We start from the raw sequence: 25,466 nt of genomic DNA, 5'->3' as shown, positions 1-25,466 counted from the left end.
ATGCAGTGTATGATGGGTTTTGAGTTTTGTGATGTGTTGAATGAGCCTATACTGTTGATCAAACTGGTGTTGATGACCCCTATCATTTTTGGAGCAGTGGTAGTTTGGGATAATTGTGTGATGACTGTGCTAAAGCTATACTTGTGTCCAGCTGACTCAGCAGGTCATGGCACATACAGTACCATGTAATCATGTGGGTTTGAATCTGACTGATTACCTTTGTCACGTCATCCCGTCTCTTCAACCATTCCTGTCACGATCCACTGTGCACTATAGCCAATAAAACACAAATGCAATTAAAATCTATTAAAAATGTATGTATTATAATAGAATCATAAGTATTTGTTTATTTTTTTTAGGGTAACAAGGGCTAAATTCTAATATACAGCACCATGAAATAGTATTCAAACCCTGATTAATGTTGATGTTTGATTAACTTGCACACCAAACAAATGAGAGAAGCATCAAACTTTACTGTCATTTCTTTTCTCTTCATAAACTACTACAACCCACAGAAGATCTGACTAAATCCAATGTGAAAATATGTGAAAAGGAAGAAAGTCAAACACGGGGGCGATTTCTTTTTTTACTTCACCATACATGTTTTAGTTTTTCTCAGTTTTTCCTTTCATCTAGCAGTGGTGTCGTTGTTCTGGCTGTGGTGGGTCAAACTGGCGTTATCACTGAGCCGGTGTGCTTGGTGCCACTTGCCCTCTGAGCAAGTAACAGGGTGGAGTTTTCAGCCACATGGCTGGTAATCTGAGCATCAAGGCATATGCTGAATTGGGAGGCTGCGTGCCTACTGCCTAGCAACTGCAAACAAATGCCTTCCTGGGCTCAAATGTCCCCCCAACACACTTCTGCAGCAAGCTCTGTATCTTTCTCTCTCTCTCTCTCTCTCTCTCTCTCTCTCTCTCTCTCTCTCTCTCTCTTGCTCCCTCTTTTGCACTCTCTTTCTGTTTATTTATATTTCTCTCTCTCTCTTTCTCTCTCTGGGTCGCTCACCCTTTGTGCGTGTGCGTCCGAGTTGTATCATAAATCCACAGCTGCTACTAAGTAGAGGTCTGCACTCCTCCGCAGTCAAGTCAAGTGGTGTAAATATAGGTTGCCATGGGGACACCATGACACCCGAGGGGTATGCTAGCTAGGTAGCTGGAGGTGGTATTGGAAGCAGTGTGTGTGTGCGTGTGCGTGTGTGTGTGTGGAGTGGCTGAGAGTCCAGGATGTCTACTATTCACAGTCTGTCCGATGCACAATAGGGGGGTGAAAACTCAAGTGTGCACACAGACAAGTGTGGCTTTGGTGCTGACGTGTGTGTGTGTGTGTGTGTGGGTGGGTGGGTGGCTGCTTTCTTGAAGTGGCACTCAGTGATAAAATATGTTTGTTTACTTTGATGTTTCTACTCTTCACTGTTTGAATTTATGATAATGAATGAAGCACATTTTAAATTGAATATTTGTTTTGTATTCATTCAGCAATTTGACTGAATTCATGTTTTCATTAGTATTCATTCAGCAGTATTGCTTTGAATCGATTTTCCTCTCAATTGACAAAATAATGCCATGTACTTGAAATTTCCTGATATATATTTTTCTTTATCCATGGACAAAGATTTTTTGTATCAGAAAATATATATCATCAGAGAGTGGGAATCACTAAGTAACATCAAATACATACTTTGGACCTTATTGTGTTTCTAATGTTCTGCAAAACACTAACTATTGTGGTTCCATACTATAAAATATTGCAATTATTGCATTTTTTCTTCCATCTGACTGCAGTAAAAAAATATAAAAAAAATATGATAAAATATGATCACTATAAGCAATGAAAGGGCAAATCATTGAAATTAATTTAAAACCTGATTGACATTGTTATGCTGTCTTCCATTAAAACGGCAAATAAAAACAATAATACTTAACATCAGTGTGTCAATGCGATATTGTTGGGGCAGGTATCACTATATTGCACTTAAAATTTTTCCAGGATATTCTGTGTGTCTAATAAAGATTAACATGTTTCTGCCTTGGCTGCTTGTGGTGTTTGACTCTCTGTCTGTCTCTCCGGCTGTCTGAATTTCTGTCTCTCTGTCTCTCTCACACTCTCTCCCTCTCTCACACACACACACACACACACACTCATGCACAGTGTATCTTGATAAATACCTAATCTGTCGTGGTATTAACTGGCTTTGATGACATTGGCAGCAAATAAGAGATTTCTCTGTAAAGCTATTTAGACCTAATCTTGTTTTTTATTAACAGAATTAACTGATGCGGTTATTGTAGATGCTCAGTAGATTTCCACAAGGCTAACTACAGAGTTTAGGAATCTCCACACTCCAAAAACTGCCTTTGATTACATAGCTGAACGTCTCTATAGCGGGACAGAATAGATCTGAAAATACAGGGAGTGTTTTAGAAAAGGTTAGGCCGTAATGTGGCCTCTGTGTGTGTGTGTGTGTGTGTATGTGTGTATATGTGTGTGTGTGAGAGAGAGAGAGAGTGTTTTGAACTGGAACAGGTCTATGGCATTGCAGCAGAGTTGAATTCGAGTCCTGTGCGGTGTTTGTGTGATTCAGACAAACTGTAAAACTTGTGATGTTTTTTTTCTATCAATCCTGATAAAATGCCAATGGTTCCATCCATTGTTTACATTCTCAGAAAGTAGAAAGTGTGTCATGGTGAATATAGGTCAGTCGGCGCCGTGCTGTGGGCCAATTAATCTGCTCCATTCCCAGTGGGTTGTCTTCATTAGAGGATAGTGGCACATTGTTTCACTGGTCCTATTGTGTCACACTGAACAGACTCTCATAGGTGCCCTCACTTGGTCTCTCTGACTGGATGGCCATGTCCCTGACTGACTGGCTGTCTTTCTGACTCACTGTCTGTCTTACTGACTGTCTCTCTGACTGACTTACTGACTTAATGAATGTTTGTTGCCCTGTCTGCTGCCTTAAAGTCACACTGAGCTGAAAAATGACTTTTTCTCCTTTTTTTTTTTTCATTCTAACTATCATACTATACACATATTTGACAAAAACTATTTTATTGTATTTTTATATCAAAATCTCATTACTTTTACTTCCTGGAAAATCTGTAACGGTGACCTCATCAACTACCAGAAACCAATAAAACCATCACAGATTTTTGAACAATCACGCCCCTCTGCCTTTCCCATCAAATCTTTCTCTCCCTAACTGATCTCCCATTGGTTTACACTTTTGGATCCCTCCCTGCATTATGTCCCGCCCCAATATCCTGTTTCAACAGGAAATACATCACATTAAGGAAGCAAGATGCTCTGAAATGCAGTTTCATTGTGATCTTAACATTGTGACACATGCACAACACTTATTATTGTTTTTAGTGGAAATGGACAGTCTGTTTGCATCTCTCTCTCTCTCTCTCTCTCTCTCTCTCTCTCTCTAAACTAATTCTTGGGCCAGAGCAGAGCTTTATATTTTTGGCAGGCAATACAGTGATGATTGTCACTAGTACACTTGAATCACTTTTTATCCACCATGTCCACCACATGGACAGTAAATGTGATTTGTCTTGGTGGGGTTGGTGCTAAACAGCTACAGTTCATTTCTATCTCTCTTCTAAACTCTCTGACTCCGACTGCAGCTCAGTTCCTCTTCTCTTTACACAGCAGTCTCCAGACCATGCACTAATATATTCCATTATTTTCATAAGACCTTCCAGTGTTGGAACATTTAGGCTGCGTTTCCATGGCTGGGATGAATACAGCCCTACAGTCACTTGCTGTTTCTTTCCACTCTGAGAAAGTTACAGTCCTCTCCTGTGAGTCTGAGCACTGTTATGTATTTGACTTTTGAAATAACAACAGTAATTTGAGTGACGCACAGGTATTTGCAGTGACCTGGCCAACCCTGTCATTTGAGAAACGCTTTATTTTTGCATGCTTGCAACTTTTGCACACTTGCAATCATCAGACACCTTTCCATCTCTCTGTTGGGACAGTTGTTTAATTTATGCATTCAGTTAACCAAGTAACTATGTTTTTTTCAGTGTTGTCCTGTATTCACACTGATATCTATCTTTACAAACACACACACACACACACACACACACACACACACACACACACACACAAACACATGCACACACACACATACAGGTTTGATTTATTCTGAGTGGCTTTTTCAGCAGTGAGCACAGTATTTGGGTCATGGAGGAATGTGGACACAGACATGCACAGTGTACACACAGACACACACACACACACACTGAGACTAATCTGTTAATGAGGCTAGCACACAAACAGGACTACAGGTAGATGTTTGTATACCTCTATTACTCCCCACTGAGATGAGGCTACCAGTATAAGCTATGATTTGCTTTAAATCGGCATAGCGAGTCCAATAAAATATTAATAACAGTGTGACTTGTTCTATTTGACACATATAACGGTATAAGAATGTTTGATCTGCTACAATCCTGTATGATGAATCCCTGTGTGTGTGTGTGTGTGTGTGTCTGTTGTAAGTTGCCTATCTGTCTCTCTGTCTGCCTGTCTGTTTGCCTGTCTTTCTGCCTGCCTGTCAGTCTGTTCACCCGCCAGCCTGTCTGTCTGTCTCAACCAACTTATAATTACCAGCCAGACTGTGAGTGTCACTGCCTTAAAGGAATACACCATGTCTTTGGGAGATTGGCAACTTACCTGGTAAGTGATGAGAACATGAACACCAAACTCATCCACGTGTCCACGATAGATCCTTAGCATCCCTGGTGCTCCATGCTAACACTATAGCATATGCTATGTTGAGTGATAGTAGGCAAGTAGTATTATCACAAAAAGTGAGAAAATAAGAATTTGTTGTAGCGCTAAACTGAAATGCTAAGTAATCTTAAATGTTATGCAGCCAAGTATGGCAGTTTCATTTTTTAAATTTGTGAATCTACAGGCCATATGCAAAAACCACTAACAACTTTTTATTACTAAAAGATCAGTCTTCTTACTTTGGATAATGCTAGTCTCCTACTATCATGCAACATATTGTATGCTAAAGTGTAAATGATCTACAGGGGACACATGGATGATTTTAGTGTCTATGTTCTCATCATTGGCCAATGGGCCAATTTCCCAAAAACTTGGTGTATTCCTTTAATTGTTGGGTCTGAGCTATAGACTGTAGATTGACGACTCACATCTGCTGAATTCAAAACAGTTCCTTTTGGCGGTATGAGGTGAAATCAGGATTCTTGTGCTTTACATGGAAAGGATTTTTTCCCTCTATGTTGCGACTGACAGTGACACTGATGATTATTCATGATGTCGATGGTGAAATTTGGGAAACTTACTCTAAAATGTGAGAAACTCTAATTTGAGTGTCATGAAAACCAATCAACGACTCAAAGGAACACAACTTTCCCCAGTGAAAAAGAAAGGCTAATGGATCCAGTAGAAGACAGTGAAAAGACATATCTCCTCGTTACTGCGGTTCAGTCAAGCGAAAAGAACAAGAGTGGTTCTGAAAGGTCCATTTGTAACCTTGTGTGTGTGTGTGTGTGTGTGTGTGTGTGTGTGTGTGTGTGTCTGTGTGGCAGCCCATTTGTAACTCAGTCACTGTGGAAGCTCAGCACTTACTGCCCCCCTGTGCCAGAGGAGAAACTGAGTTTCCTGCTTTGCGCTCCCTCCTTCTCCTTCTCCTTTACTCTCTCACACTTTCTCTCTCTCTCTCTCTGTTTGCTCTTGCCCACTCCGACTCTGTGGGAGACTAGGCTTTTGCTAAAGGAGTCTTTGTGTGCGTGTGTGTATGTGTGTGTGTGTGTGTGTGTGAGTGAGAGAGAGAGAGAGAGCGAGAGAGAGACAGAGAGAGAGAGAGACTGAAATGATATGGTGAGACAAACAGAGAGAGGTAAACTGGCTGATGGTGTTAAGTCGGGCTTGAGTCCAGTTCCACACCAGAGACACCAACAGGCACACTAGAAAAATAAAAAAAAGTTAGACTTCTAAGCTCATACATGGGGCTCTAGGCTGCTCAGTAAGATCTAACTCTATCTTCTCTTTATTCTTAGCAAATAAACCACATTTTTAGCAAAAGCATCTTACAGTTAGTGCAGAAATTATCAGCATTGTATTTAGATTGCTAATTCCATTATGATCAGTGGAGTCTTAACCCTAGGTGTGTCAGTACTGTGATGTACCCACTGAGGACCACTTTCTCCATTGCATCATGGGTCAGTGACACTGTGGGTCCAGCGGGAGAGTTAGTTGATATCCGACTTAGTTGTTAATGGTTAACTTTAGTCAGGTTAGAGTCCGCTCGCGCTGGTATGTTCACTTGCATTCTTCCTCCACTCTGCTCTCCTCGCCTCGAGCAGAAGAGCCTTGAAGGATCCCCGGAGTAAACACTATTGGAATACACACACACACACACACACACACACACACACACTGAGAGTCTGTCTCTAATCCTTGGAGCTGGATCTATAAACAGTCTGATATATAACGCTTTTGGAACACTTAATCAACACAAGGACTGTTTTTTGACGTGAGTGGGACGTTTTTTTTTATCTAAGGCTAATATTTGTGCTGAGAAGACAGAGAGGGAGGGAGTGCTGAAATAGAAAACGTAGAAAAGCCATTCGTCATTGTTAGCTGTATGTAAGTGTTTGATTTCCATCATATCGGCTGTGTCTGTGTGTCAGGGAAAGTACAGATAATGTGCCGAGGCTGAGTGTGCAGAGATAGCAGCAAGTCGCCAGCATGTCATTGACATCTGTCACATCTCCACCCGTAGCACTGTGGTTTGTGTCTGAGAGCATTCACATGTTTTTGTTCAAGTTTATTAAGATTATTAAGAAAAGGAGGTGGGGGTGATGAACACTAAATTATGAATGGCATGCACCTAAGCCAGTACCCAAAATATAGCAGCTTTTAGTATTTGCAACGCACTATAGTCTCACTCCTAAATCCAGAGCTTTCTACCAATGCACTGCAGTTCCAAGTTTGTCATTTTTCCTCCGCTCAGTTTGATTATTAGATGCTTTGTGAACAAACACGTGAATGGTGCAACTCAATCAGTTTAATGTTCACGTTACTATCAATTTGTTAAGCCATTATCTCAGTGCATCTTTGTGTAAACCATAAAAGCACAGATGAAGATAAGATGAGGCATATTGTTTGTGTTCAAACAGCGTTGTTTATCTTTTTCCTTACTGTGTGACATAGCCCTTTGCATTGAGTTTAACAGTATATATAATACAGTGTATATGAAATCAGAGTCCAGGTGTAGTTCAGTAGGTTTATCAAGCTATAGCAGAATTAATGCATTGCCCTTTTGTATCATTTATTTGAGTGGCTTTGTGTTATGTTCTTTTCATTAAAAGATGTTGGAAATGATTATCTAGCAGTGAGAACTGGTAATGTGTAACGTCATTATGCCATCATGTTGATATTAGAGAGGGTGTTATTAGAGAGTTATTAGGGACTCTGAGTTGAAGATCCAGATGGAATAAACAGCATCACAAGGCTGAATCATCTTGACAACCAAATAAACAGTCTCAGCAGATCTGTAGACGCTCTTATGTAATCTGAACACAGAGAAAGATCGAGTCACACAGAAACAGAAAGGCAGAAAGTCATTGATATTCAGGCCGCTTCTGAGGCGGTGGCAGTGGATTGCATGGTCCTGTTTAACTAATACTGAACTCACCCAAACAAAAATAATTCTGCATCATTTCATTTCGTTGGATAAAAATGAATAAAAATGTCAGAATATTGAAAACAACAGATGAGTGTATCAGATGAAAAGAAGAAGTAAGACACTTCACTCTTTCCATTACCCAGATATCATTATCTGTCACAGTGGTTTGACAGAAACATCGTTTGTATCCTTACTGAATTGATTCTTCAGCCATGTATTGAAAAATATATGTAACACCTAAGTACACCCCAGGGGACAGCATGGGAAATGAATACCACTATTTATTCCAATATAGTCCTCTATGGAAAACCTAGAACACACAATCAAGGAAACAACAACAAACACCCAATAAGTAAATAACATTCCTCTCTATGTGTCTTTTCCCTCGGTCCTCGCCCAGGAGGAGAATGAAGGCGCGCGCCCCCCCTCCGCCGCAGGCCCCCGAACCCGCCCCACGCCACATCTTCAGGAACGCTGTACCGGACGGGGGAGGGACGGCAGGCGTGGACGCCAAGGAGAACGTGCTGCGGCCCACTGTGGATATACACTTAACCTTACCACAGGGATACCAGACTACTGTCACCGAGGATGGCAGGTGAGAAGATGCCTTTTGCTTTGTTTAGCCATGATCTGTTTAGGCTTGTCCCCCTGAATTTTGACATTGCACTTAGCTATAATGTGACTTTTAATTATATTTTTAGCTGATGTATTGTTTGACTGCAACTTTTGTTTTTTCATAATGCTACTATAATGCTACGTCTCTCTTGAAAAAGACTTGATCTCAGTGGGATTACCTGGTTAAATAATAGGGATGGGACGATGTATCGTAACTAAATATCGCGATACAAAAATGTGACAATACGTATCGTGGGGCGGAAAAATGAATCACGATATTAGCTCCATTTTCAAATGAGACGGCTTGCCTATCAACAATTTCACAAGCTCTCCATCCAAATTACATTATTTACACTTTGTAATGACATTTTTAAATTGTTGTTTACATTCTAGCAGCCAATGCCATCGCTAGAAAGATTTATGCCTCAGATATAAACACACTTTGTTGTCATTGAACTTTTATTCATTACATCATATCGTGGTTGTATTGAATTCCCCATATCGCATATCGAATCATATCGTGAGATAAGCACATCTTCCCATCCCTAGTATATACAGTACATACTATAAATAATTCTCAGGATCTCGATTCAAACCCATCTGTGAAGTAACCTTCATTGCCAGTCACCACACAAACAATATGAGAAGTGTTTGTTGCTTATTGGGTCTGTTTGGGTGTCTGTGCCAGTGGGGCCTTGTCAAGGGGTCCCATTCCCCGTCTGTCTCAGCACCAGCTTTGTCCCAGAGAGTGTATGGACATATGAAGGCTGACCCGTCGGCGCTCTCTGCCCCTAATGAGGTTCTCTCCTCTGGGGCAGAAAATCAGGGACGCCTCCCTGGTACAGAACAACAAGGGGCTCTGTTAATGACCACAGGCACAATGGAGGTTAGCAGTGTCTCTGTGCTAGTTCTCATAGAAAGAGGGACTCAGGCACAGTAAAGTAAGCTGGTTTGTCAAATGTTCTTTTTGCTGCCTTTCTTTGGTCAAACATAGCAAACTTTTTGTGAAGGTTTTGGTAACTTTTTTATTTTCAAAACAGCTTATATCTCTCACACAATGAAATGGATTCTGATAGCATTTTGCTGCTTTAATGTGATGTATTTCCTGTTGAAACAGGATGTTGGGGCCAGACATAACAGAGGCATTTTTTTGTAATTTTTCATTTCAGTGTGACTTTAAAACCTATTTAAAAAGGTTCTGTTTATGCCTCCCAAGTAATTACAGCCAGCACACTGCTTTTTGGTACTATCTTTTATTTATTTGAAATAAGAAAAGCACATTGTGGTCACAAGTCTGGCCTCTGATTTCTTCATTCAAGGATTTACTGCAGATGTGATGCGTTTATGGCACAACTGGTGATACTGCTCAATGACAACATGAGGCCTCCCTACCCCAGGCTTTATAGGCCTTTCAGCTGAGTCACACACAGATAAGACAGGTGTAGGTGTCATTAAGGCCAAAACGTATCATAAACAGCTGATACCGATGTGGACTGGCCTCCCACAAAACACTTAACCATTAGTTAATATATGAGCTTAGGTGGTTAAATAGGGTCAATAGAGTTAATAATAGGGCTAATAATAATAACAAGGACAATAGCAACAACGACAGTAGCAGCAACAACAGCAGCAACAATTACAATTGCTTTCTGTAAAAGTGCAAGATAAAGAGCAGGACATACATACAAATCAATAAGCTGGTAGCCTTTATTAAAAGCAATTACAGTAATATTGTAGTATATAGTTGGCTGTTCCAGAGTCTACAGGCAATTCTCTTTTGTGTATTACTGTTCTTTATGACACATACAATCCATAATTAAGCTTAAGTGACACATAACACAGCGGGACTGTTGATTGTAGACTGTGACGCAGATCATTATGCTGATTGAATGATCAAACATGCCCTTTGGTGTTTGTTGAGGCGCATTAAAGCATAATGCAACAAGCAGTAAACTACCTCAAGCAAATTAAATGACTCCAGTCATAGGCATGGATGTTTCCCTATAGGGAGCGCTGTTGAGCAGATGTGTTGTGAATCTGAGGAGTTCTGATAGGATACTGCCACTGTTATATCAACATTTCCTGTTTCTGGCCAAGGAGATTTGATAAATACCATGATAAAACACACATATGATGCCAATCTCTGCACAAAACACAGTTCTTTAGGCATTTTTGAACTACTATAGTCATTGGAGCACTCTCAAATATCTGCATCACATCACAACCACAATAAGACAGATCAAGTACTCCTTTCATTTATCATCATTGTTCTTAATTTGTATCTCTAAGAAGTAAAATTCTGTTTCAATTCTGTTTTAATAGAATTTCTGACAGTTATAAATGCATTATCTTTGGATTAGATTGGTCCTTGTGTCACAGAAGATTTTTGAAGACATTTTTTCCCCAGGACTGCTCTGCTTAGGCTGACTCATATGGCCTGTGTGGATTTTGTTTTAGTTATAGTGTGTTAGTGATTGTCAATGGTGTCCTTTGTAGCAGTATCTCTCTCAGTTCTGTCATATGATCTGGCTGTTCCCAGAAAGCATTGGAGACTGTCTGACTGTCTCTTGGTTTCTTTATCTGAGGATTGACAGCTAGAACTATAGGCCTACCCCTCCGTTTGCTTCACATCAGTGTCACACACACACACACACACACACACACACACACACACACACACACACACACACACACACACACAAAGAAGACCTCAGAACTTCTGACTATATGGACCTAAGTAGTTTGTCATATGAACAGGTAATAGGTAGTTGGTCTCTCATTGCTCCTTTATGCCAGTATATTTACCCTTTGCCCTTTACCTCTTCAGTCTACACCCACTCAAGCTTTGCGCTGACAGAATTTCTCCCTGCATTGTATATAAACCATGCAAATGTTAACATGAAACATAATCGACAATTGCTTTTCTGCCTTTTTTCTGCCATTTTGGGGCCTATGGCTATGCTCCCACAACCATCTCTTATTAGAAGAGCTAAATACTGCTTTTATAAGTATATTTTATTTAGGTGAGTTTCAGTCTGGTTCTATACTCGCTGTACTAGGATGTAAAAGTCATTACCACTTCTGATGTGTCACTTTTTCTTTTCTCTCTTTTCTGTCATATGGAGTGATTTTTGTGACTTTTCAGGATGACATTTTCATATATTTTCTGTGATTACAGCAGCGCAAAATGGCCAACAATTATCTGTACAATAGGATTCAAGCCAAAGAGTGACCTTTAACCTATATGTCAAAAACTGCGCTATTGCCCTTCAAGCCCTTCAATCTATGCCTGTGAAACTATCTCAGAGTGTTTTAAATCTTAAGTTAGCCTTTGTCTGTACCAATTAGCGGTCTGTTCTTATAACAGGTGAGAGTGTGTCTCTGTTTCGTTGTATCAAGTAATTACTACTCTATCTATTGGAGCTAAAGCCAGGTCGGAGTGTGTAACCTTATCCTCCATCCTGCTTCTCTCTCTTTCTCCCTCTCTCTCTGTCTCCCTCTCTTCCTGCGGCTCTTTCTTTCTCTCTCCCTCCCTCCCCTCCCTCCCCCCCCTCTTCTCCCCCTCTTTCACTTTCTCTCTCCCCCCCTTCTCTCTCTCTCTCTCTCTCCCTCTCTCAGTAAGGCGCTGATGGACCTACTGGTCGAGCTGTGCAGCCGCTACCACCTGAATCCGGCCCTGCACACCCTGGAGCTGCTGTCGCCCGAGGGCCACCCTCTGGGCTTCAAGCCCAACGCGCTGCTGGGCTCCCTGAACGTGGCCTGCGTCCTCATCAAAGAGAAAGTCTGGGAGGAGAAAGTGGTGCGCAGACCGGCACCCAAAGTGCCAGAGGTGAGGTGCCTGACGCTGCGATCCGGACTTGTTTGCTTTGTCATGCGTGCTTTGCATTTTTGAATTTAGACATGTTGAAGCATTTTTTTTATGTTTCAAACATACAGAAATATATTTTTTTATGCTCGGTTTGGATTCCTGTGCGTTTTGATTGCAGTGACATGTATGTGTGAGGATTTGACACAATAGCAGGTTAGTGCAAAGTGATTAATGGAAATGCTGCAGGAGTAAAGAAATAACTCTGACTTTGTGTTATATCGGTGTGTAGCTGCATGTCGATATCTATTTGCTAGCATTTACATCATGCCTAATGTCTTACTGTTTACTGCTGAATTTGGCAAATCACACTGTATGAAGATATATTTGTAAATTAGCTCAATAATGGCAAACATGACAGGTTTTGTTGTGCTCCGCATGAAGTAATGTAGTTTAATCTGATTATTTTAGTCCAGAATACTGGAGATATTCTGGTTTGTTTTTGCCTTAGTATTCTGCAATTCTGCAATCTGCACGTATGCATACATCATTACCATAACACCCTGTAGCCCTATGTAATATCCCTCCCCTCTCTGCCTTTTACCACTGACCGCTGGCAGAAAGCAAGGCCAGTGAAACCGCTAAGGGCGCATGCTAAGGTAGGAAGCCGGCTGGGACTTAACCTGGCCGAGCATGACATGGGAGTCAGTACTGACACTCTAGTTTCTCAGTTTGAGAGTGCCTTCTCCTTTCTGTCTCCTATATCTCTCTCTATGTGTCTCTCTCTCTCTCTCTCTCTCTCACTCTCACTATTTCTCTCTCCCTTGTTGCCTTCTCTTTTTACATCTCACAAGCTTATCTGCACCTCTTTATTATTTCTGCCGAGCATGAGTCTCTTTCTTTCCCTCTCTCCCTTTCTGCCTCTTTCTCTCGCCCTCTCGGCTCTCCTCCTCTCTCCTCCTACAGTGTGAATATTTGATGAGTGCCTTACCTTTAGTTACCATGCATTATTTCTCTGCTCTTCTCAGGGCTCACTGGCTGCTCCCTCTCCCTTTGACCCCCGGTGGCCTCAGGCCAGAGACTGACACCGGTTCAGGCGCTGCTATCAGTCACCCCTCTCCCCTGTCCCATCTCTCTTCTCATCGCCCCACCACTCTCTGCACTTAAAATGAAATTACTTTGGTGTGATATAGCTTTTGGGGTGTGACAGGACTCTAAATTTACTTTTTTACTTGGTAGCGCTGGTGCTCCCAACATCAAAAACTTGAAGTTGGGAGCACCAGTGCTACCAAGTAAAAAAGTAAATTTAGAGTTTTTTCATTGAAAATGGGCAATATTGTAAAATAATTTCTTGTGAGAGGAAGCCTCAAGGAGGGGATTTGATTTTAGCCAATAAACAAAGAGCTTTGAGGTAAACAAAGTCAAGCTGACATTTGATTGGCTAGAACAGATAACTGGAGAGGGGTTGCCATGCTCACTCTATAGAAGTTACCCCAAAAAAGCTGCACCAAGACAGTTATTTGTAGGCACCAAAATGCACCAAAATTTGATTTCCAGGTTACACAATTTCAATTTTGATCACATTTGCAAACAAAACAGTTGCAGTTTTTATTTGGGGGTTTCTGTATCTCACCTGCACAGTTTGTATATGTAATAGTTTCTGGTCTAAAGACAGTATAAGTCTGTTGTTGATTGTGTTGACTGGTGTTACTTCAAATACAAATGTCCTTGAAGAGCCACCCACTGAAAGAGCCATTGTGTGATTTCTTCAGGCTCTTGACTCCTGAGTGGTGCGCTTGTTTTCACAGAGGTGATCTTGAAGCTGAACACGCTGTGTGTTTGGGCCGCTCAGTGATAAAGGGGCTCCTGTACGGAGCGGCAGGTCTTTCTGTTCTCCATAACAGAACACCATGTAGTGCTGTGGGGCCGACTGCTGAAACACACACACACGTGCATGAACATAATAGCACAGGCACAGACACACACACACACACACACACACACACACACACGGCCAGACCAGACAGCCTCAGATAGCTGAGTTTAGTGTCCTTAGCTCCATCTCTAGTCTATTAAACAATGTCCTTTCTTCTGTCAGAAGGTAAAGTCTAACCTTAAGTTACTGATTATTTAGTTGTCTTTGCATGTTTGGGTGTGTCTCCCTCTTCCTTCCTCTCCTCTCCCTATATTTTCAATTAAAATTTTATTTTCGTCTCAGAACAAGATACAAAGAAAGCATAACCTTTTTATATGTTAATTAGTTATAGTTTGTACATTGCTCTCTGGATATTCTTTCTGCCCAGTCTCCATCTTTTTTCTACCTCTGTACCTCTTTCATTCCTTTCTCCCACATGCCTTTGACATACAGATGTAGCCATTGGAGGAGTCCCACTACATACAGCTTCCTACACTGTAAACCTAAATGTCTTTTTCTTTAATCCAGTCATTTGACGCCAACCTCTCCTTTTCTCCTCCCCTCTCCCTTCTTTGTATCAGAAAACAGTGCGTTTGGTGGTGAACTACCACCGCAGCCAGAAGGCAGTGGTGCGGGTCAACCCGCTGGTGCCGCTTCAGACTCTGGTGCCGGTCATCTGCGACAAGTGCGAGTTCGACCCGGCGCACATTCTGCTCCTGAAGGACAGCGTCAGCCGCCACGAGTTACCGCTGGACAAATCTCTCACACAGCTGGGCATCAAGGAGCTCTACGTGCACGACCAGAGTCTGGGTAAAAATGCTACAGGCTACTAGTATATAACTCTGTGTTTTCTGCCAGGGTTTGGGGTCCATTCACTTTCAATTCACTCAATTCATAATGTATATTGGAACTGCAGTTCCCATAATAGAGAATCTTTTTTTAATAATTTCCTTATAGAATGGATTTTAATGGCAAAGATTTCCAATTTGCTATTATTTTGAATAAAATCCACTTTTTGAATTGATAGAATTGAAAATAAATTGACCCAACCCTAGTTTCTGCTATTAAAAGGTGGTGGCTATTGTTAGTAGGCTAGTTAAGAAAAAACAGGGGTTCACACTCATAACATGACCTGAGACGCAACTGCGTTCAAAAACTTTTCATAGAGGGCAGAAAGGCACAGATGTTTCAGCTTTTGGCTTTCATCAGTGTACTGACAGGTACTTCATACAATCAACTATATAGATCACCTACAATATCATGTGATTGATCAACCAGCTGGTGCGGGGTGAGAATGAGCTGTTCATTCAACCCATTTGGAAATACGATGTTGAGCTTGTAAATCCATCTAGTGTCACACTTCAAAAGTGACTTTTCTACAGTATGTCACCACCCTTTTGATTACAGGCGACTGTATCTATGTCAATACATTTCAGATCCTTTTTTTTTCATGATTTTTCTCCAAAAAATGTCTTGTCACCAGTGAATTTCAATAATTTCTTTGGATATTGCTCCTATGTTCACCCAGATTTACCTTTAATTTCCTTGAGGTCTTACCAACATAGAACTTATTGCATGGGCATATAAGCAAATAGACTACATGGGTGGAACTGCACGTGATACATGATCTTATGCCATATCTTTTCCCTGTATGAGAACAAACGTATGACATGGTCACAAGACACACAAATCCTGCACCTTGTATAAATGCAGGCTTGCAAGCACACCAGCTCTCACCAGCCTATCTTTATATTGTCTGGGCGTTTGTGTGTGAACATTGGCGGATGCTCAGACGCTTTATTTAAAGTTACGTCAGATTTAAGAATATGCCGGTGTTTACTTACTACTGATTTAATCACCAGTGTAAAAGGACTGTACATAAGTATATAATTAACAGACCTTGGTTTATTTAGTCTGTGTGATTTTTGCAATAGACGTTCTCTAGGGATGACTTCAGCCTTGCTGACTGCCTCGAAATCGGTCAAGCATGGTCTCTGATTGTTTTCACTGATGAAAGCAAGTAGCTGAGACGTCTGTACCTCTCTGCCCTCTGTGCATTCAAGTTTTTGAATGCAGTTGCATATCCGGTCATCTTTTGGAGTGCAAGCCCCTTTTTTTCTTATTGCATATTGAGTAGTTGGATGAAGCGCACCTATTTTGCCTTGAGCGCAGTGAAGTATTTGTTTTTTCTATGAGTAAGCTAGTTAAAGCCATGATATACTGGCAACATTTTGGGGAAATGCAGATAGGAAGTTTTGTGAATCGATGCCAAAATATATGTGTTTATACAATTATGCGTTGGGCCTTTAAATATGAACAAATCAGGCACTAGCGGTCTTGTCGTATAGCTGAACCCTGACCTCTGACCCCCTTATGCAGGGGGCAAGAGAAAAGAGAAACTCCCCATGATGATCAATAAAGTATGACATTGCAGTTTGCCTTTAAACTACAGAGTCCACTCACCTTCAGCATTTTATCACTTTCAGATAGTAGCACTGTATAGTCAGGAAAGAGAGGAGAAAGGATTGTGCATAAAATGGGTGCAGAGCAAAGCATGGATCATGGATCATCTTTTCGGTGCAATGGGCCACTAAACCAACATTACATTCAATTACAGTCTCTGCAATCTAACCAACATTCAAATTACAGTACTTGTGGACATAAAATGCAATGCAGCGAGGTCCATTAACATTAGTTTAATCAGGATGCTGATACTGCATAGCATAAACAAAACCATGAGCTTGTGTTTACATACAGTATTTGGCTAAATTAGCCTTGGTAAATACATGCTCTCTCCGGGTGTGTTCTCTTTATTATGGAGGCTGTTTAAGCCTTTAGCTCGTAGGATGTTGTGCAACGGTTTAAGATCAGATGTTATGGGACATTACCATGGCAGTAAGCCCACGCCCGCTCATATTTAGAGATAATGTCATTGTCAATGAGTATGATCTTCGAGGAAAAGGTCATGCTTTATGCTCATAAAGGATGTAATTGCTTAGCTTTTAGAACATGATGTTACTTTTATGGTTAAATGCTACTGTATTGTGTAATGCTAGTGTGTTGTCAAATACTTTATACAACCTTCCGCAGTTTTTATGAATGACATATAACCTGGCCCCGTTTATGATAATGTACTTGTATTTCAGTTTGAGTCATAATTGGTTAAGATAAATGAACTATTTCTTCCTTTGGTTAAACACTAGAAGGCTTTTTGTGGTGGACATTGTCTCTGAGATAAACTATGATAGAAAGAAAACTTTAATAGACCTAAACGGGCCTAAAACCACCTGTGTTCTCCACCAATTTAAACAGTCCTTTTCAATGCTGATCAATAATCTGCAAGTGACTTCATGTGTTCTTTAAACCCTGTGATGTTTTCCAGTTCTCCAGCCTAAAATGGCTTCTGCCCCTGCTCTTAACTACTCAGGTATTATTCATAATAACTGTTGTCTGCCGTAGCGTCGCTGGTCTCCACCAATCCATGTAGCTGTTTAACCCCAAATTGCTGCTGCTTGCTCATTAACCCTGCTTGTTTACTGTAGCGGAAATGCTTGTTTGCTTGTCAGCTATCCATCCTAAAGAAAACATTTGATTTTACTTGTGTTCATTTCATCAATGCCCATCCCTTTGAGTTATGATTTGCTTTTAATTTAGCTTCCCTTAATCTTTTTCCTCAGCATACTATCCAAATAACCCATTTCTATAGCTGTGTGTGGTTTTTGAATGCCGAGGTTAGTTTGCCTCCACAGCCGTATCTCCCTGTCCTCAAGCCAACAGTGTTATCAAGAGAAATTCTTAGTCAATGCTTTGTAGAGTGTGAAGGTGAGATAGAGGTGGGCCTTGGGAAAAATAAAGCTATAGTGCCCTCTACTGAGGAAACCTCATAAGATCATCCCATTCAGTTCTCTGTGAGTGGCTTTTGTGACTGTTAATTAGTCACTAAGACAGTTTCAAAATGATGAAAAGATGAAAACTATTTTGACTTTTCGGAAACACACTCAATGTTTTTGTTCTGTGTATGGGCTAAAAAGGCTATTGGCTCATATGCCATGTATATTATAGAGTACAGTAGTTTTGTCATTAACCTAACAAATTCATGCATGTTGGAATCATTTCTCAATTCATTCTACTGAATTCCTCATAATTAATCTCTGCCTTACCCTGGTCTCTTTGCTTTCTATAATTTTCAATTGTCTCTGTTCTATTCATTTCTTTTCTATAATCTGTGAGGCGTTGACTCCATCTGGTCCAACACTATTTTGTCCCATACCCCTCCCCTCCCCTCTCCTCTCCTCTCCTCTCCTCTCCTCTCCTCTCCTCTCTATTCTGCCCTACTGTAGCAGTGATAAGTGATGTTGTCTTTTTGTTTTTTCTAGACTCCATCTGCTCCAGTACTACCAGTTTGGGCGGAGCCGAGAAGAAAGGCCTGCTGGGAATCTTCAAGTTCAGCAGGAGGAAATCTAAGGTAAGACGCCTCTTATATGGCATTTACATAAAAGGCATATTCATTTGACTGTTAAGGGAAGACACTAATCATTTCAGTTTTAATATTGTAATCATGTTTTAATATTGGAGTTTAATACTGGCCTATGATATGTTGATATGTCAGGATTATTGAATTAAGATACAGTAGATCATGATAATTCAATAGTCCAAAGTTTATCTTATTGATTTGCAGTGCATAAATGCCATGGAAACATTTTATTGGTTACAATAATTAACAGACTAACCTTGAGTGATGCGTGCCATTCATGTTATGTTATGTTGTATTAATACAAAGTGATAGCTGACGCCTGCTAACTGCATGGCTGAACAGTTGAATGCTGCATGTTAGCTGTGCCTTCCGTTTGCAGACTGAGGCAACATCTGTGGACATGGATGATGCTGATGATAAAGTAGTGCAAAATACAGACACACACTCCAACGTAAGTACTGCTAACACCTCTGACACCTACAGTATCTGGTAACTAACTGATATCCAAGTGGGATTTGGCGTTTTTTGTTTTGCCTCTTAACCTTAACTCTCCTCTCTGAAGCATTCAGATCCTATATGTCTGAGTGATAGTCGGATATGGCATTCAGCTTGATGGATGGGATAAAGGCCTTCACTTTAAAGCTATATCCACAGAACATGGCCCATCTGTTGTGTACACATGATTTGTTGATTTGTGGTCATTCTCCATGTCTTCCGCTAGAGGGCAGCAACTGTCTCCAGGAGGTTAGACAGCAGGCTTTCAGGGCTGCATATTCATCACAAGTCTCAGTAGGAGTAGCTACTGATCAGAGACTGTCTAACTGTCTAACTATTTTTCAGTCATGAATGAATGACACTGTACAATGTGTGCTCCTGGAGTAAAGCCTATGTTATTGGCTACGACCAGCCCTGAAGAGATTTACTATAAACTCCAGACCCTGGAAAATAAGGGGAAAAAATCTGAACTGAGCTTGAATGATGTTTTCTTTTTTTTAAATAATCTTTTTGTTTGAGGTTCCTCTTGCGTTCACATAAGTTATTTCACATTATCCAAATGCATATACAGAACCAATCTTTTTTCATTCTTCACAACAAATACAATGACGGTAACAACAGCAGGAATAATCACACCAATTCACAACGTACTTAAATAAATAATTGACAAAAATGAGTCCAACACACACAGGAAAAAAAAAAGGAAAGGACACACATTAGGCTTCAACAGGCATACAGCTGAAACAAGACAGTTGGTAACAAATAACTCCAAGACCTTTAATTAGGCAGAAGAAAGTCCAACCCAGAGGGATCTACTGCCTCTATGACCGGATGCCATATATTGATGAATCCTTTCATATTGTCATGCAAGGTATATGTCAGTTTCCAAAGGTGAAGGCACATTTTTGGAAATCTAGTATCTAAAGATCACCTGTCTTGCTATATATATTACAGTATTCCAATTAACTTAGCGTTATGTTTATTTTCTATATTGTCCACATCAGCTGAATGATGGATTTTTGATGACAGAAACCTTTAACAACTGAATTCAGAAATATTTACTCCAAACAAAACACTCTCCAGCACCACTCTAGTACGCATTTGCAGCGTACGTCCATGTTAAACCAGGCGCTATTAGAAGCTGCATTAAGCCGATCTCTCTACCTGTTATGTCCGTAACTCAATCACGTTTATTCGATTTCGAACCCCCGATCCCCTCTCCAGCAGCAGCAGCAGCCATGTGTGGCTCACCTCGGATCGATACGGCGTTTGATTGTATTAGCTGGAGGAACAGTGCCTGGCTCATTCTGGCTCATTAGCGTCCCTCCCAGCTCCAGACTTCTGGTTCCACTCATCCACCCTTCTCCCTCTTTGTTGCCTGCGCTGCCTTCAGCACTGGGCAGTTGGCCTACCTAACATCCAATCATCATCATCACCATTATCATCCTCTTCTCCCTCTTCTTGTTCTGCTTTTTCTTCGTTGTCGTCTTTGTTGTCTTCATCATCATTTTTGTCTTCTTTTTGAAACAAATAACAATGAAGAAAGACAAGAAAATGAGTAGAAAATCATACTATGGAGACACCATAGTATAGAGTGGACATTCAAAGCGATACAGACACAGTGTTTGGCATTTCCTCTGCTGTCGAATCCTAGAATACCTTGAAATTTAATTCACAACGTAGGAGTTATATTTATTTGTCTTACGGTTTCTCAGTCATATCTGCTTTGCCAATGGGCTTTTATGCAGCTGAGCTTTTTCACTCTGATATGATTGTCTCTGAGCCAGTGAGTGTTATCAGACCACACACATACACAAGCATACACACACACACACACACATAGAGGCACACAGTGTTATCAGTCCGAAGGCATCAGATTACCCTACCTTGGCTACATTAGCACTAAAAGCCCAACCTCTTATCTCTGCTCATTAGGGGCTAAACTACTGCTTGTGTGTGTGTGTGTGTGTGTGTGTGTGTGTGTGCGTGTGTGTGGTCTTAAAACACTCACATGTTCGAAGAGCATCATATTATAGGGCAAAGCCGATGCTACATAACTCCCTTCTCTGAGCAAATGGATACAAAATAGGGGAAAACATGCTTTTCCTACGCTCTGTGAAGTATGATTATGGCCTAGGATGTTCAGCGACATGGCTGACAATTTTAGATGACATCAGATCACATCGTGTCCCAGAACACGGATAGAGCACTGGAGGTTAGGAGAGTATGGCTATCATTTTAGTAGGTGGTGATGTTGTTGTCATGGAGTGCGACTGTATTTGGGCTGTGCGGTCTTGGCAGTGCGATCGCTGCGTTTAGGGCTGGAAGGCATTCCCCAGAGATTATTATAACAATAATGTTCCTGGTTATGCAGGGGGGTGATGGGTTCTGTAGTCACCTCTTAAGTTACCCGCTGTGTAATTACCAACATACTGTGAGTTTGGGTTTCCCCAGACGCTACACTGACTACCTTCTTTTTTCCTCTCTCTCTCACTGTTTAAACAGATTTTAGATTGTGTACAAAAGAGGAGAGAGGGGAAGAGAGCAAGCGAGAGAGTCAGAGAGAGTTCATGTGAATTTCCCACTTTGAACATTGTGTTCTAGGTGAAGTGAGAACATGCTCCTCTTTAGGACTCCAAATAGAAATGGCACCATTCCTTGACCATTTCCTCCTTTCTTCCTCTCCTCCCCATAGAGAGAGAGAGAGAGAGAGAGCAAGAATATGCAACTGTTTGCTCTTGCTAATTCTCTCGTGAGAGTGTCGGCCACGAACACACTGCCGTGTGAAAAGTTCATCTGGAAGGGTCTGTCTTGCAGCCAAGAAATACACGCACACACACACACACACACACACACACACACACACACACGCACACACACACACAGTTCCCAGCTTAAGGCAGTGTGCTTCTGTGACTCAGCTCTGGATGCCGTCTCTCTCCTCCACCCTTCACCACGTGTTAGCATCGCCTCTCTGATGTAACACAGCAGCAACTGACACAAGGGAAGGAAAGGCAGTTCATATAACAAGGTTCCTAAGGGAGATGATGTCTTGATAAGCCCTAATACCTGTAGCCGAGGAGCGAGATGCATTTCATAATCAGGGTGGCTGTAATATTTTACAGTACAAAAAGTCCTAAAAGTGTGTTGTGCTGTTCTCTCCTTCTCTATCCTCCCCCCCTTCCCCTCTCTCTGTCTCTCTCAGGAAAGTACAGCACAGGGAGTTAAATAACACCAGGTTCCTCAATAAAACAAGATAAATAATTTGGACAGCTCGCATAACAATCGTTTTACCATCTTCAAAAGCTACCGGACTGCTCTCCTCAAGGCTTTTCCAGAGCAACTGTTCTTTTCCCATCCCTCCCCACTGTGAGATGTTCTAGCCTTGGGTCCAATTACCTCTAATGACCTGAACTTTATGTTCCTTTTTCGCTCTGCTTTTATGCCGTATCCAGGCATTGTCCGAACGCATCAATTAATCTGCTTTTAAACACGTTTCTTTTCTTAGATCATGGGGGCGAGGCGTGGTCTGGTTCCCCCGTTGTGCCAGGGGTCTGTACCAAGCCGAGCCGTGGGGAGGTTCAGATTTTCAGGAGCACTTTGGGCTCGCTTTGATCAGATATTGAAAACCCCTTTTTTCTTCCAATGCTTCAGTCAGGAGCAGCCACCCTTTGAAAATGAGGTGGCACTTTGAATTTGTTCAGATACATGTTGCAATAATTGTTGTGACTGTAGAATGGCCTACACCTTTTGGAAATGTGTGCGTCTGTTGAATGTGTATGTGTGTGTTTAGGGGTGTGTGTGTGTGTGTGTGTTTAGGGGTGTCCATCTTTCCTTATGAGACTGATTGGATATGCATCTCGATATGGAATCAACGATTCAACCTAAGATACATTTTAAGCAGCTACCAATTCAATATGATTTGATTCAGCCTTGTCTAGATGTAATACGATGTGGCAATACGATATGCAATTCAATATAGTGCAAACCGTTCCATTTTTACTTCTCTCTATTGTTTCGCCACCGGTTGCAAGAAGGAATGTTTAGGCATAAATCCATCCAGTTATGTGTGTGAGAGAAAGATATACATTAAAATGGTTTTCTTCACATTTTGATGACCATGATAACATCCTATTGCATTTATTTTATTCTCATTTGTTGATAGTTAAAAATGAAAATCAGTCAACTCAAAATAATCCTTAAAGGGTAACTTCGGTATTTTTCAACCTGGACCCTATTTTCCCAACTTTTTGTGTCTAAGTGACTAAAGGGGACAACAATTTTTGAAATTGGTCTAGTATTGAGCGAGATCGCTTTAGCCGGCAGCCGCGAAACGAGCTGCAATGTAATCCGACGGGGCAAATGTGAACCGTCAATGTACGTCCACTAAAAGTGCTTGTTGCCACTGACAGGCTCAGATTGTTATTATAAGTGTCTGACAACATTATGGAAAGGACCCTACAGAGAAATGAAACGTTTTTCTTTACCTTTCACTTGATCCGGTCTGTTTGTTATTGTGTGTAACCAAGTCTTATAGGCTTATAGCTTATTTCACAATAAAGCCTACTCTTAAAAAACACAACACCAGCCTATAGAAAGAGTAAACTACAATGCACCATGTATTTACCAAGCTGCACCTACTATGTGTCCAAGTCTGAATTTGGCTCTGTTAATTCACCGTTTTTAACCGAGACCGGGGCCAACAAGTCGGTCCAACTCTCTAGACAAAACCATGACACAACTTTCAGGGACCATAACAGCCATCCAGCGGGGAGATTACCAGACTACCGAGGCTACTGCTACTTACCCCGAGCCCCGGCAGCAGTGTCCTCCACCGGGGAAATGGTCCCTTTACCAGGCGAGCCGTCCCGTCGCCTCCCCGCCACCGTCCTGCTTCTACACCCCGGAGGAAGTTGTTTTTCACGGGGACCCGACTCTCCCACCCTCATCGGAGTGGATCTTCAACCCCAATAACGATTGTTTTCTGTACGGCTCCCGGTCCGCGTTATCACACCCAAGCGTTTGCCGGAGCTCTTCGGACTTTCCATGGCAGCCCCTCTGCGCCCAAGCCGCCCTCCCCACTCCTCTCCCCGGTGGGGCGGAACGGGATCTTACCGCCAGGTTTCGACCCGTTCTTCGAGGCGACTGAGGGAGGGGGTCCCGAAACGGAGAGCACACCGGGGAGCCGCCGGGCACACAAGGCGAACCGGTCCCGGTGGAGAGACTGTCACAGCGGGGAGAGGAGCGAACAGAGGCCGGGGTCAGAGCCTCTCAAGGCGGGGAAGGAGGATGAGGAGGACGCGGCTTTATCCAGCAGCACCGGAGAGGACAGTAATGGGCCGAGTAGGTGGAAGTCATACAGATTGTCTAAATAAATAAGTATAATAGGCCAAATAAATCATTATAGATTATAATAGCAGATTGACTTGGTTACACGCAATAACAAACAGACCGGATCAAGCGAAAGGTAAAGAAAAACGTTTCATTTCTCTGTAGGGTCCTTTCCATAATGTTGTCAGACACTTATAATAACAATCTGAGCCTGTCAGTGGCAAAAACAAGCACTTTTAGTGGACGTACATTGACGGTTCACATTTGCCCCGTCGGATTACATTGCAGCTTGTTTCGCGGCTGCCGGCTGACGCGATCTCGCTCAATACTGGACCAATTTCAAAAATTGTTGTCCCCATTAGTTACTTAAACACAAAAAGTTGGGAAAATAGGGTCCAGGTTGAAAAATACCGAAGTTACCCTTTAAGGCCATTATTTACTAATACTACCTTGCTGTTATGTTTGCATATGCAATGGCTTCAGTGCAGAGCTGTTGTCCAGCGGAACATGGAAGAACATTTTCATACCTTTTCTGTAGCCAGTGCTACTGCTGGCTGCAGGTGAGGAGGTGAAGCAGGGACTCTCTCTCCCACAGAGTATCCATGGAGTCTCTCAGCATGGGGCGTCAGATTAGTAGAGCTATACTGAACAAAAATATAAACGCAACACATTTGGTTTTGCTGCCATTTTTCATGAGTTGAAATAAAAAATCTAAGACTTTTTCTATGCACACAAAACGCTTATTTCTCTCAAATTTTGTTCACAAATTTGTTTAAATCCGTGTTAGTGAGCACTTCTCCTTTGCAAAGGAAGTTGCTGGATATTGGCAGGAATTGGAACACGCTGTCGTACACGCCGATCCAGAGCATCCCAAACATGCTCAATGGGTGACATGTCTGGTGAGTATGCAGGCCATGCAAGAACTGGGATGTTTTCAGCTTCCAGGAATTGTGTGCAGATCCTTGCAACATGGGGCCGTGCATTATCATGCTGCAACATGAGCTCTGGTGGACATTCCTGCAGTCAAAACTTGCGACATCTGTGGCATTGTGTTGTGTGATAAAAACTGCACATTTTAGAGTGGCCTTTTATTGTGACCAGCCCAAGGCACACCTGTGCAATAATCATGCTGTTTAATCAGCATCTTGATGTGCCA

At 41.7% G+C, this 25,466-nt stretch overlaps 1 protein-coding gene across 1 annotated transcript in view; it reads left to right on the top strand.

The window, feature by feature from the left end:
- cobl (cordon-bleu WH2 repeat protein) overlaps window positions 1–25,466 on the top strand; it is a 67,089-nt gene that overhangs the window by 9,122 nt on the left and 32,501 nt on the right. Inside the window, exons 3-8 of the mRNA XM_078287364.1 lie at window positions 8,076–8,270; window positions 11,909–12,119; window positions 14,592–14,820; window positions 17,393–17,437; window positions 18,387–18,475; window positions 18,864–18,935. Of these exons, the coding sequence (XP_078143490.1) occupies window positions 8,076–8,270; window positions 11,909–12,119; window positions 14,592–14,820; window positions 17,393–17,437; window positions 18,387–18,475; window positions 18,864–18,935 (841 nt within the window). The remainder of the gene's footprint in view (window positions 1–8,075; window positions 8,271–11,908; window positions 12,120–14,591; window positions 14,821–17,392; window positions 17,438–18,386; window positions 18,476–18,863; window positions 18,936–25,466) is intronic.

The sequence above is a fragment of the Centroberyx gerrardi genome, chromosome 12 (assembly GCF_048128805.1).
Source record: "Centroberyx gerrardi isolate f3 chromosome 12, fCenGer3.hap1.cur.20231027, whole genome shotgun sequence".
In the NCBI taxonomy this organism is placed as follows: Eukaryota; Metazoa; Chordata; class Actinopteri; order Beryciformes; family Berycidae; genus Centroberyx; species Centroberyx gerrardi.
The sequence above is the reverse complement of the archived record's forward strand: the minus strand, read 5'-3'. Positions and strand labels throughout refer to the sequence as shown.